Below are 14,698 nucleotides of genomic sequence, written 5' to 3'. Positions count from 1 at the left end.
CGTAATGCATTTTATACTGTACAAACTGTATATTCTATTCCCCTTACCTGCCCCATTCCCTAACCCTAACCATCACAAAAACCTTTCTTGTACCTTAGATTTTCAATAAACATCATCTTGTTTGATTTATTAGCTTGTTTCCTCATGGGGACATCAAAATGTCCCCACAAGGTCACAAAAACACTGGTATTCCTATCTTCCCCACAACGTGATAATTACCAGGTACACACACACACACACACACACACACACACACACATACATGGAGCAGTGTGCAGATATCCCTACAGTGCCTGCCTTGCTTAGCAACCTGCTGTCTGTGAGACTCAAACCAATGACCTACAGGTTACTAGCCCGACTCTCTAACCTTAAGGCCACATCTGCCCCTTTATGGCTAAAATGCTCATGGAATGATTTTGAAAAGTCACTAATTTATCATCAAAGTAAATAAATGCGGTGTAGTGTTGATCACGGACACTTTCAGACCTTCTTGTCCCTACAGCTGCTAAGGTATGCAGATAATGTGTACAACCTGACAGAAACTATGATCATATAGCAGTGAGACCGTTGAGGTTTTTGTGTAGATTTTATTAATGGTGACTGTGTACAAACACTGCCGATCAGGCCCGGACTAACCGTCAGGAGGATTCCCGGTGGCCTGGTGACTGATTCGGCCAGCTGCCAGCCAGACCTTTTTATAATTATTTTTATTTTAGATTATTCCCCACCCATTGTACTAAAGTCATCATTTCTGATTTATATCCTCTCCGTGCCTCCGCCAAAGCGATTAAACAGACATGCAAGGATGGAGAGAAAGTTGCATGTAAAAATAAAGCACTTCATGAAGAAGCAGCAGCCAAATGTTGCAATATTTCTGTTATTTTTATATTTGCAAGTATTGAACTGGAATGAAATATTAGCAGCAGCGCCCAACTATTATCACTTAAAATACTAAAAGACATTAACAGTACTTGTTGTAAAGTTAGATGAGCAGTTTAGTAGAGTAAATTCAGGGAGACAGGGCTACAGTGAAAACATTAACAAATGTGACTCATAAAACAAGTTAATATGATTTTTCTAAAAACATTGTGTCATGATGTAGTCATCATTATACTCAAGTTTATAAGAACGACATTTCTGAGGTTTAAAACTTTTTCTTTCTTTGAAATAAAACATTATATCACACATCAGATTCAGTCAGTAGAAAGAAAATAAAAAGCAAAAATCATTTCTTTTAACACATTAGAGAGGAAATGTATTGTTTTGATAATGTTTAGGTATCTAAAGTCTTTTTTGTTTGATTAATAAATAAGTAAAGATACATATTTATTTAGATTCATATTACATCTTTTTACAATAACATGGTTGTTTTTCAAGAATGATTGGGACAATGTTTGGCATTGAGATGACTGGTTTATGTTTCCAGTAATACTAGTACTCTTCTTAACTCGTTGTATGAGACCTTTTAAGCTGAAACCTGTTGTCTGCAGTTTATAAGTGAGAAGTAAAGAGGAAATAGTCACTTTGGTATAAAGCTCTGTGCAGACGCATGTTATCTGATATAAGGACGGCTCTACGTCAAGGTTTCTTGTAAAGGTTTAGTATGATAGTAATAGATTTCATTAAATATAAGCTTGTCTGTGGTTTCTGAGTTATTATCAGATGGCCTGGCCGGGTGTGGGATATCCCGGCCTGAAATCGTGTCCCAGTCTGCTGCTGACACACATTTATATTCAAACACTACACAAATGTTTATTTTGCATAAAAGGTCCCCTTTAAATCTGATGTGTGTGTTTGTGTTATGGCACGTGTCTTATTGTGGTTGGTTTATTAGTCTTGTTAAGTCGTGTCATGTGATTTGGTTAATGTTGTTTAGTCTTGTGTTACTTATTGTTGGTGTATCTTCTCTGTGTTGTAGGTAGATTTATGATCTTTGAATATTATTTATTGTGAGTAAAAGGAATCTTTAAGGAATCCTACACCGCTGTATGTGCTGTATTGTAATCTGTGCTTTGTCAATTGTAGCAGGTCATATGGGTTTTTACATGCATAAAGTTCACATAGTGTGCATTTATTCTGAATGGAGAGCACAGAAGAAACTCATGTCATGTGTGAAGAGTGCATGATCTCAGTTTACCACAGTAGATTGAGGTAAATGAGGTCACTTTCTTCACGAGTCTGTGGTCTGTCAAAGCGCAGCTCCAAAAACAATATCAAGCAGACGATAGAATAACACCTCCAGATTTCTCTTCATTATTTCCTCCTTTAGTAAATGTTTCCACTTTCAGACGTGCTGCTGGGGTTTTTATTTGACGCTGACCTCAGTCTCTGCACACACACCGGTCTCAAACGCGTTCATTTCATGAGTTGATGGTTTGAAAACCTCAGCAGGTCAGAAGGAGAGATCCATGCATATGAAGGTCAGACGGTTGGAAGGAAAGGAGGCGTTTGGCTTTTGTTTACAGAATTGGGGCAGGATTTGCATTGTGACAATAGCGCTAGCCTACGTTTTAGACTCATTTGCTCAGCGACGCAGCAGGAAACGAGTACAGCCGAACAGACTCGACGACAATGGCTTTACTGGCCCAGACAAAAGAGAAGGTGAAAGGCAATATATCATACAGCGAACAGAGCCTTGCCAAACAAAACCCAATTCATTCATTTAACTTGTTAGCTTGTGTGAGAGACGCTCTCCTGTGACTGAAATTAACATTTGACTTCATCATGAGCACTGTACTCAGTACATCATTGATGAAATATTGACTGAATGAATTCGGCCTTGTTTTCATGGACATCACGTATTATAATTTTAATACACCGTTAACAATCCCTGACATCTAACCTCTGAAACTTTTCTGTCAGCCTGGTTACATTCAAAAGGTTCGGGGGTTAAATGTAACCGGGTTAGAGATTAAAACAGGTGATGGCTTTACAGGTGTGATTATGTAGCAGCTGTTTTCAGAGTTTAGTTTGTTGGTTTGTGTTGATTGGAAAGATGTTTTTCTTGTGTCTGTGTTTGCTGATCTCAGATATAATCATGATGTTGTGTTGTTTGGACAGTGTTACAGAAGTGTTATGTGATGTCAATCTAGTGATTTATATCATATGAGTAGATAACAGAGTCTTATCTGGTAGCATCACTTGCATGTATTATAAACAAACATCTAAATAATTCATAATTAACATAAAAATCAAATACTGTCAGATTCTATAAAGCTCATTCATTTAGCATACAAGTTCAACATGCAATGAGCTGATGAAATGAACTACTACTGCTAAAATGATTTTCACATACTTGAAACTGCAGTTTGTCAGAAAGATTTCATTTCTAAAATGATGTTTTCTGGATCAGTAGTTGACAGATGTGATTGTGTGTCTGTGTTGTTTTTCATATGCTTTTAGTAGGGCTGGGCGATTTGGCCTAAAAATAAAATCTCCAATTTTATTTTTTTTAATTCGACTTCCGATTTTTTCCGATTTTTCCCCCCCACTTATTAAGAAAGGCAATAAGTACAAACGGCAGACAACTTAAAGCAAATTTTGCTTTTATTTAATCAAAAGCAAGACAAATGTAACCCCCATTTTTGAGATGAATAATAAATAAATAAACACCCTCTTGGAATCAAAGTCCCAGCTGTGTTTTAAGTGACACTTTGTAGTCTAGAGACTTAAAGGAGACAAACATTAACCTTGAGAGTAGCACCATTTTCGAAAGCATTAAAAATACATTAAAATCTGAGTAAAACTAGACAGTGAATGTTGTAGCTTGCTGTTGCCGTTTCGTGTGTTTGTGCTATGATGATGATGTTGTCGCTTGCTGATGCTGTTTCACGTGTGCTATGATGTTGTTGATGTTGCTATAATAACGCTACGGAAGCCCCGGGCAGCCAAAAATGCGCCATTACAAAAAAATAGAATTACTTATTTTTTAAATCGCCCACAACAAAAAATTCGAATTAATTCATTAAATCGATTTTTCGCCCAGGCCTAGCTTTTAGTGTAATGTAGGTGTTATTGGATCATGTATGTGTGTATGAGTGTAGAGTGATGTTTGTTTCAGGTGTGTTTGTGCACCTGTGAATGCGTCTGTGGTGTATTTACCCAAATCAGTCCCATATCTGCTTTGACTGTGAAATGGAGCACACGTGCAACACCTGCAGCTGCAGCTGAGCTTAATGTTTCTCTCTGGTCACTCTCCACTTACTGATTTACATCTGCACATACACAACGTTTGTTAAGTGTGTCACATTACAGATTCACATAAAAACTAACACACACACACAGCTCAGAGAGCTGCTTTTTGTTTCTTTCTCAGATTTAGTTGGATGTAGCAGGGACTGTTTGTCAATCTCTGTTTGCTTTGCTGAATATTCAGTGAGAGAGATAAAGAGCACCAGAGATCACATGTGTCCATACAGAATGAGAAGTGTGTGATCAGATGAATCTTATCAGTTATTGAATTGGTTAGAAAGACTCAGTGATTCAATCAGGATGAATCTGTCAGAAGAATTCAAGGGAAATATTCATAAAAGGTTATTTTTAAAACAGTAAGATGGCAGAAATGTGTTTAAATGTGTGTAGGGTTATTTATTATTTCTAATAACAAAATGCTATCAAACAGATTTTGTCATAATTTAAGTTAATTGACATTCATTAATTCAGTTTATCTGAACATGACAAGTTCTGTTCTGATTGGTTGGCTTTATGTTGAGATCAGTAATGTATTTTTGTATAATGAATGTTTTATTGATGCTCTGGTCTTTTGCCTTTGTTGTCCATGTCCATGTGTATGTTGTCTTGAATTCATTTAAACATGCGTCTTGCTTTTAATGGCCCCTTGAAAATTGATTTGCACCTAACTTTCTGGCCTGTGTGTGACATTTTTGTTTTAGTAATTATGTAACCGGTTAAATGACAGAATTCAGAGTTTCTGCTGGATTTTCCTGATATGAAGTAATCTGATGTGAAATCATTTGTATTTATTTTTTTAAGGTCAGAAATCGACACCCATCAGTTCAGATGAGAGGAGTTAAAATGAGATGAGTTCAGATAAGATGAGATCAAATGAGATGAGATGATGAGTTCAGATGAGATGAGTTCAGATAAGATGAGATGAGTTCAGATAAGATGAGATCAAATGAGATGAGATTAGTTCAGATAAGATGAGATGAGTTCAGATAAGATGAGATCAAATGAGATGAGATGAGTTCAGATGAGATGAGATGAGTTCAGATGAGATGAGTTCAAATGAGATGAGATGAGTTCAAATGAGATGAGATGAGTTCAAATGAGATGAGATGAGTTCAGATGAGATGAGATGAGTTCAGATGAGATGAGTTCAGATGAGATGAGATGAGTTGAGATCAGATGAGATGAGTTGAGATGAGTTCAGATGAGATGAGATGAGTTTAGATGACTTCAGATGAGATGAGATGAGATGAGATGAGATGAGATGAGATGAGATGGGATGAGTTCAGATGTGATGAGTTCAGATGTGATGAGATGAGTTTAGATCAGATGAGATGAGTTTAGATGAGTTGAGATTAGTTCAGATGAGTTGAGATGAGTTTAGATCAGATGAGATAAGTTTAGATGAGTTGAGATGAGATGAGTTTAGATGACTTCAGATGAGATGAGATGAGATGAGATGAGTTCAGATGAGATGAGATGAGATGAGATGAGATGAGATGAGTTCAGATGAGATGAGATGAGTTCAGATGAGATGAGTTCAGATGAGATGAGATGAGTTTAGATGAGTTGAGATGAGATGAGTTCAGTTGAGATGAGATGAGTTTAGATGACTTCAGATGAGATGAGATGAGATGAGATGAGTTCAGATGGGATGAGTTCAGATGGGATGAGTTCAGATGGGATGAGTTCAGATGGGATGAGTTCAGATGGGATGAGTTCAGATGGGATGAGTTCAGATGGGATGAGATGAGATGAGTTCAGATGAGATGAGATGAGTTCAGATGAGATGAGATGAGTTCAGATGAGATGAGTTGAGATGAGATCAGTTCAGTTGAGATGAAATGAGTTTAGATGACTTCAGATGAGATGAGATGAGATGAGTTCAGATGAGATGAGATGAGTTCAGATGAGATGAGATGAGTTTAGATGAGTTGAGATGAGATGAGTTCAGTTGAGATGAAATGAGTTTAGATGACTTCAGATGAGATGAGATGAGATGAGATGAGTTCAGATGGGATGAGTTCAGATGAGATGAGATGAGATGAGTTTAGATGAGTTGAGATGAGATGAGTTCAGTTGAGATGAGTTCAGATGAGATGAGTTCAGATGAGATGAGTTCAGATGAGATGAGTTCAGATGAGATGAGTTGAGATGAGATGAGTTGAGATGAGATGAGTTCAGATGAGATGAGTTCAGATGAGATGAGTTCAGATGAGATGAGATCAAATGAGATGAGTTCAAATGAGATGAGTTCAAATGAGATGAGATGAGTTCAGATTAGATGAGATGAGTTCAGATCAGATGAGATGAGTTTAGATGGGTTGAGATGAGATGAGTTCAGATGAGATGAGCTCAGATGAGATGAGATGAGTTCAGATGAGATGAGATGAGTTTAGATGACTTCAGATGAGATGAGATGAGATGAGTTCAGATGAGATGAGATGAGTTCAGATGAGATGAGATGAGTTTAGATGACTTCAGATGAGATGAGATGAGATGAGTTCAGATGAGATTAGATGAGTTCAGATGAGATGAGATGAGATGAGATGAGATGAGATTAGATTAGTTGAGTTGAGATGAGTTGAGTTAAGATGAGTTGAGTTGAGATGAGTTCAGATTAGATGAGTTCAGATTAGATGATTTCAGATGAGATGAGTTCACATGAGATGAGTTCACATGAGATGAGTTCACATGAGATGAGTTCACATGAGATGAGTTCACATGAGATGAGTTCACATGAGATGAGTTCAGATGAGTTGAGATGAGATGAGTTCAGTTGAGATGAGTTCAGTTGAGATGAGTTCAGATGAGTTGAGTTGATATGAGATGAGTTCAGATGAGATGAGTTCAGATGATATAAGATGAGATGAGTTCAGATGAGATGAGTTCAGATGATATAAGATGAGATGAGTTCAGATGAGTTGAGATGAGATGAGTTCAGATGAGTTGAGATGAGATGAGTTGAGATGAGTTGAGATGAGATGAGATGAGATGAGTTGATATGAGATGAGTTGATATGAGATGAGTTGATATGAGATGAGTTGATATGAGATGAGTTGATATGAGATGAGTTGATATGAGATGAGTTGATATGAGATGAGTTCAGATGAGATGAGTTCAGATGAGATGAAATGAGATGAGATGAGTTGAGATGAGTTGAGATGAGATGAGATGAATTGAGATGAGATGAGTTCAGATGAGATCAGATGAGATCAGATGAGAGCAGTTCAGATGAGATGAGTTCAAATGAGATGAGATGAGATGAGTTGAGATGAGATGAGTTTAGATGAGTTAAGTTGAGATGAGATGAGATCAGATGAGTTGAGATGAGATCGGATGAGATCGCATGAGATGAGTTCAGATGAGATGAGTTGAGATAAGTTGGGATGAGTTGAGATGAGATGAGATGAGATGAGATGAGTTCAGATGAGATCAGATGAGAGCAGTTCAGACGAGATGAGTTCAAATGAGATGAGATGAGATGAGATGAGATGAGATGAGTTGAGATGAGTTAAGTTGAGATGAGATCGGATGAGTTGAGATGAGATCGGATGAGATCGCATGAGATGAGTTCAGATGAGATGAGACGAGTTCAGATGAGATGAGAAGAGATGAGATGAGTTCACATGAGATGAGATGAGTTCACATGAGATCAGATGAGATCAGATGAGTTCAGATGGGATGAATTCAAATGAGATGAGTTCAGATGAGATTAGTTCAGATGAGATTAGTTCAGATGAGATGAGTCCAGATGAGATGAGTCCAGATGAGATGAGATGAGTTCAGATGAGATTAGTTCAAATGAGATGAGTCCAGATGAGATGAGTCCAGATGAGATGAGATGAGTCCAGATGAGATGAGATGAGTCCAGATGAGATGAGATGAGTCCAGATGAGATGAGTTGAGTCCAGATGAGATGAGATGAGTCCAGATGAGATGAGATGAGTCCAGATGAGATGAGTTCACATGAGATGAGATGAGTTCACATGAGATGAGATGAGATGAGTTCACATGAGTTCAGATGGGATGAATTCAGATGAGATGAGATCAGATGAGTCCAGATGAGAAGAGATGAGTCCAGATGAGAAGAGATGAGTCCAGATGAGAAGAGATGAGTCCAGATGAGAAGAGATGAGTCCAGATGAGAAGAGATGAGTCCAGATGAGAAGAGATGAGTCCAGATGAGAAGAGATGAGTCCAGATGAGATGAGATGAGTCCAGATGAGATGAGATGAGTCCAGATGAGATGAGATGAGTCCAGATGAGATGAGATGAGTCCAGATGAGATGAGATGAGTCCAGATGAGATGAGATGAGTCCAGATGAGATGTTTAAATCAGTACATAACATCACAGTTGTCTCTCATCAGATTCAGATTGAGTTTCTTACAGCAGGTTAACAGCAGTGCTTATCCTGTACTAAAGAGAAGTGCCTGCTGTTCTCTCTCTAATGTCATTAAACTGCAACTCTATCACACATAATTAACATTTAGATAATAAAAGACACTTGGCATTTCAATTACGAGTGGCCTTTGAATGAAGCGTCTCCACTGCAAGCGTTACTTTTAACCCAGCACCGGAGCAGAAATAAAAACACAACAGAGACAAACTTCATAATGCTGGAATTGCTGTAATGTATGTTGGGTTGTAACAGAGTTGACTGTTAAGCTATATTGAGATATCATGATGTCTTCTATAAAAAGATAATTTTATGTTTCTAGTTTTACAGATATTTGTTTTACAAATCATTGTTACTGAATTTAACATTTTAATATGAGTTTACATTCAAATTTTGGTAACACTTTACAATAAGATTGTATATGTTAACAATTGGTTAACATGAACTAACAATGAACAATACATTGACAGCATTTATTCATCTTCGTTCATGATCATTTCAGCCTTTACTAAAATATTAATAAAATCAAGCATTGTAACACTTAACATTTATTAATGCATCATAAACTAACATGATTTAACTGTATTGACCTTAACTAACATTTACTCTTTCCCTGCCATTGACGAGTCAATTAAGAGAAAACATTTCCCTGCCAAAGACAATTCCCCGAGGAGTTTTTACGCTAATCTGTAATTCTGCTCTTACCCTTTTTATTAAAAACAAAAGCATTGACTAATTTAACAACATTTTAAACTCCGTGTATGTTTTGATAATCGTTCTGAATTTGATCTCTAACAAAAGTCCTTTACAAAAATGCAATTATTTCATCTTTTGGCTCAAAAATGTGTATTTTTGAAGAAACCGACCCATATTTGAGAGGTGATAAAAGAGAACAAATGAAGATAGGATGAAACTTTTTGTTTGTTTGTTTGAAAGCAGAGGGTCTGTTATTTCATTTGAAATATTTGTATGCTTATATATTTATAAAAGAAAATTTCCCTGAAAGGCATTTTGTTTAACTTTTGTGAAAATCACAGAGATTACAAAACTTAATACATGTTAATGATGATATTGTTTATTGTTTGTTCATGCTTGGTAATGCATTTACTAATGTTTACTAATACAACCCTGAGTGTTATCATAAAAAACTGTTTTATTTTAGCAGAAAAATATTTTCAGAATAATGCATAAATTTAATCTAGAGATGATTGACACACAACCTGTGAGACATCTTCTATTCATCTGCAGATTCAGAATTAAGAGAAACTGGAAAGCGTCTCATAATAACAGATCAAGATTGAGTCAGACATTAATGACGGACAGAATTAAACTGAAGATTATATTCTCATGTGATATGTGTATACACATAAAGAGATTTTTGTTTGGCACACATTGTGTGTCTGAATAGATTTGATGCTATATTCAATTCTCTCTGTGGATGAGTGTTAGACAGATGATGAACAAGAAGAGAAAAACACTCTGCCATTTTCTTCTTTATTTACAAATCGCCTGCCAACGTGGGCGACATACGGCATTACTTATCTGTCAGACGAGAGCGTGTTTGTGTTTGTGTGTGTGTGTGGCTCTGTACAGTATAAATCTGCATTTACATGCTGCTGTGATACACAGCTGATATTTGTTAATTATTAATGAATCACACACACTAATGTCAGACAGCAGATTCATAATTGTGTCTGAGATAAGCTCAGTATGGATGTGAGTAATGTTATCATGGATGGAAATAGAAAACATGTGACATCAGACCGCAGGTGTCCAGCTCGTGCCAACATTAACTTCCGTATGTGAGAACGACGAACACGCCTCTGTAGTAATGGAGCTCTCTGATTGGTTTATAATATTTTCACGAGTCAGGTGTGACCGTAGCCTCCACCCTGTACACAACCAAGCAGTTTTCTTTCCAGCGAGATGTTGTGTAACATTAGCAGGGCTTCTCATGAGCAAACTGTGGATTATCAACGAATTCAAACCATTGCTTGATTTACATAATTGCAATTAATTAACAATTAAGATAATTGATTGTTTACATAAAATACACATGTTATTATTTATCATTCAAGCATCTGGAGCCTCTTTGAATATCTGAAGGCAAATTATTATTAATCATCATTACAACAGAAAGAAAGCTCAACTCATGAATCTCTAGACTTGAATAAAGCTCATTGTTATATTCAAATCAATCTGTGTTTAGGTCAGTGTAGCCAAACACATTCACAAACCACACTTTAAAAGAATATTTTTGTTTCTGTTTAATTATTTTATGAATTATTGATGACAGGGACACCCAAGGTGTTAGTGCTGCAGGTGTGCATCATTTTCAAATAATTCCAAGGAGCGAATTATTTCATTCAATTATTCCTCTTATATCACAATTACAACAGACATTACTTTGGTGGTTATTTTAAGACATTTGATTGGCCAGGTGTGCGTTTATAGAAAAATACTGCATAGACATGAAACACTTCTTAACCAATCAGAATAAAGCATTTAACATACCTGTGGTATAATCTGCAATAATTGTTAGATAAGGGGTTATAATGATGTTTCTCATGTATGTTGCTCATGGCACACTGTGGTCTCTGTTTGACTTTCTTCAAAATGCTTTAATGAAGATGAAGACTTTATTTTGTGTGCATGAAATTATTGGCACTGAAATCTTTAATGGATATGAAATGTCTTTGTGTGTCTGTAGGTTGTGAGAGTGTTGCAGGAGCGTTGTGAGCTGGCACACTCAGTGGGCGAGTCGTAACATCATGCCGGTGCCAAATGTTCGTGTAGCGTTACCCTCCATCAGACACTCAGTTCTACTGCTCACCGCCACCATACTGCTCAGCAACGCAGAGTGTAAGTCGCACTTTACACACACACACAGACACACACACACACTCACACACACACTTGTTCATTAAGTTGAGATTTTGTATTTTAAAAAGGATGATGCAGTAAATCGTGCTGAGGTACCAGAATGAATTTTCAAGACACGAGATGTAAACCCAGATCTCACGGCTGTAAATCTGTTTGGTTGCACGATGAGGTGTTTACTTTAAAGAAATTAAAATGATCAAGTTTTACAACCAAACTTAATGTGAGATTGAAACATTTATAAATGTCTTGAATATGCTCACATCCATGGATAAAGTTTGTTAGGAGCGTAAATAAAGTGTAAATGTAATTTTGTGTAGAAAAGTATTCTATGCATAAAAGAATTTAGAATAAAATTCATTAAGGAGATAAAGCCCATCTGAAGTCATTGAGATGCAGTAAGTGTACGTTTGTTGATTGTTGTGTTGTTCAATGTTTTATTTATTTTAACATGTGTTTTATAAAAGCAATAAGCCCCGCAAAGCAGTGGTGTTACAGTTCACTTTCTAACAGTTAAGTGGTGTTGTAGCAGAGTAAAACCCCCTTAGCTGTTATAAAATAACCTGTAACACCACTGCTTCGTGGGGCTTATTGCTTATATAAAACGGTTACTTCATATGCACAGCAGGATTTCATCAAATAAAACACAGAAAATAAGTTGTAATTATATTAGCACAAATATTACTCTTCCGCCAAACAAAGTAGTTCCTCAGAATCAAGTGTGACTGCAGTGGAGCAGTTCCCAAGGATCACAGACACGATGAAAATATGATTGAAGACTGTGATGTTTATTATTTTCATAAATCAGTATATGTAGCAGCAGTGGCGCAGTGATACTTAAGCTGTGTAATGCGATCTGAACCGTGGGGTTACCAGGGTATTTTATCACAGCTTAGAACGCGTTTCAACCAATCAGAATGAAGGACCAGAACTGCCCGTTTTATAATATTCTTCTGTCATGAGTTTGGTGATTTATGTGTCTTGTGTTTTATGAAGATTAATTGTCAGAATTGTGTTAACATATAGCTGGCAGGCAGGTTTAACGCTTCATTTTCTATATAGCCCCTATTAAATCAACATCATTGCATTTCATTTACTTGTATGTTAATGTCATTTAAATGAAAGCATCTATGTATACTGCTTAGTGTACTCACACAAATGCACACACAAACAACACATAAACACACACACACACGCACGCAGACACACAGTATTTATTGCATGATCTATTTCTCTGATCATAAAACCGAGTTGAAATGTTAAATATGTATGTAGGGTCATATGTGGTTATGTGATAGTGTTTAATTTTAGTGTGGTCGTAGGTTTTACCGTGGTTAAATCCCGTCAGCTTGTTTGCAGCCTCAGGCTTTAATTAGTGCAGCATCAGAGCAGAAGATTCAGAAACCATCACAGCAGATCTGTGCCAAACCCAACTGATCCTTCTTCACATGGAAAATAAGAAAAATATGAACTACTCCAAAACATTTGAGCACTCGGGAACAAATGAAAAAGATCAAACCTCATTAGTTTCTATGAGATTTCATCTGTTTCTAAAATCAGGACTGCATCACAAGTTAGGAGGGTGTAAAGACTATGTTTGCTTTTCTTTCTGTCTTCTGACGTATACCATCATCTGATCGACTTCTGAGGTCAACATAGATGTATAGAAATTCCCACAATCCTTTGCGTCTATGGGGAGGGGGATTATTCGAGCTCTAAAAAATAAAATGTCATCTAAAAAGGCTCTCGGAGGACGTGTCTGTATTCATGTATTTTTTTTACCTTTTTCACTTTTTTCACATTAATAACTTTGATTGGGTTTTTACTGAGAAACGAGTATTAATAGTTTATAAATATCTGCTTGGTTATAATAAACTAGCCATCAGTCTGAAGCTCTCTGAGACTAAAAATCGTCTATCAAAGCTGAACTGAGACGTCATTGGACAATTCTCAAGGGGGTGTTAGCTGAATATAGTAATTATCACCTGCATGCTAATTAATTGTCCACTCTGCATGATGACTCATGAATATTCATGATGAATATCAGTGCGGTTAATTAGACTTCAGATGTTTCCTCATTGCATATTTATGCTAGAAACACCGTAAACATATACAGTAGAGAGATCACGGGGAAAAATCTTTGTTTACATTTATATGAATTAACACATTTCTTTAATTCAGCATGAGAAAAATACAGCACAGCAATCTGACATTTACATTTTGATTTGTGAAATAATTTCGACTTTTTTTATTTTACATTGTTAGGCTGTCTGTTGATTTTCAGATTTAGTAACATTCAGATCAATTCTAAATTCTAGATTTGCACAGCGTTCTCAGATGTTTTGAACCCACCTCAGAAGTATGCGTACATATATAATAAAGATATTAATGGCACTGATAGTTCATTCAGTCACTAAAGCGCTTAACTATGTTCAGGGACTTGCGTGTTTGACAACCAAAAGCCTGGCAAAAGAAACAAGAAGGGATCAGTAAGGCGAGGAGTGCAACTCTTTCTTCTCCCCAGCAGCAATTTCACACTTCCTGCACTGCTGTCGCTTATTACCAGATTTAATTGGCTGAAGTCTTTGGTCCGTTCACGCGGGACCGTTTGGGCGAAGCAGGAGGAATCCTCCGTTACGTCCCACCCGGAGGTCGACGTAGGCCATCACTGCTGAATCTCACGGACACGTCTGTATGTGCTTACATCTAAGATGTATTGATTAGACCGTAATTAAATGACTTTCTCTGTTTGATATAGATTTATAATCACAAATGAAATACTCTCATGATGTTTGAGCAAAACACAAACACAATGATCAGTCTATCAGACATTCACTATAAAAGAAGCTCTAGCGTTCCTATGGTTTTCAGCTGCTTCCCTTTAAAGGGCCATTAATCACACTGGGACACGGACATCAGATCTCAGATGAGATGGAAAAATATGTCTTGAAACTTCAGAATAAATCTACATTACTTAAAGCTCTTGACTGAAGTGAAGTTTCTTGTGTTTGTTGAATTAAGACATGGACAATCATCATGTGATGTCTGAACTGTAGGGTTGTAGGTCAATCTGTCGGGTCTGTGGATCACTTCAACTTTGTTATAAACAACCAAAAGAGAAAGAAATCCTTTGTTGTCATCAGTGTTCCAGGGAAGACGTGTGTGATAATCAATACTAATAAAGCACCTTATAATAGAACTGTCCTTATGCTACAGACATCTGAGATCAT

At 36.8% G+C, this 14,698-nt stretch overlaps 1 protein-coding gene across 31 annotated transcripts in view; it reads left to right on the top strand.

Moving 5' to 3' along the window:
• The window catches only part of ptprda (protein tyrosine phosphatase receptor type Da), a 341,854-nt gene that overhangs the window by 238,746 nt on the left and 88,410 nt on the right, over window positions 1–14,698 (top strand). For all 31 annotated transcript variants that reach the window (XM_065249635.2, XM_065249633.2, XM_065249632.2 and 28 more), the window contains exon 8: window positions 11,299–11,450. In XM_065249635.2, coding sequence (XP_065105707.2) covers window positions 11,360–11,450 — 91 coding nt within the window. In that variant the 5' untranslated portion in view covers window positions 11,299–11,359. The remainder of the gene's footprint in view (window positions 1–11,298; window positions 11,451–14,698) is intronic.

This window comes from Paramisgurnus dabryanus, chromosome 2 (genome assembly GCF_030506205.2).
Source record: "Paramisgurnus dabryanus chromosome 2, PD_genome_1.1, whole genome shotgun sequence".
Taxonomy (NCBI): Eukaryota; Metazoa; Chordata; class Actinopteri; order Cypriniformes; family Cobitidae; genus Paramisgurnus; species Paramisgurnus dabryanus.
This window is presented reverse-complemented; position numbering and strand designations above follow the sequence as displayed.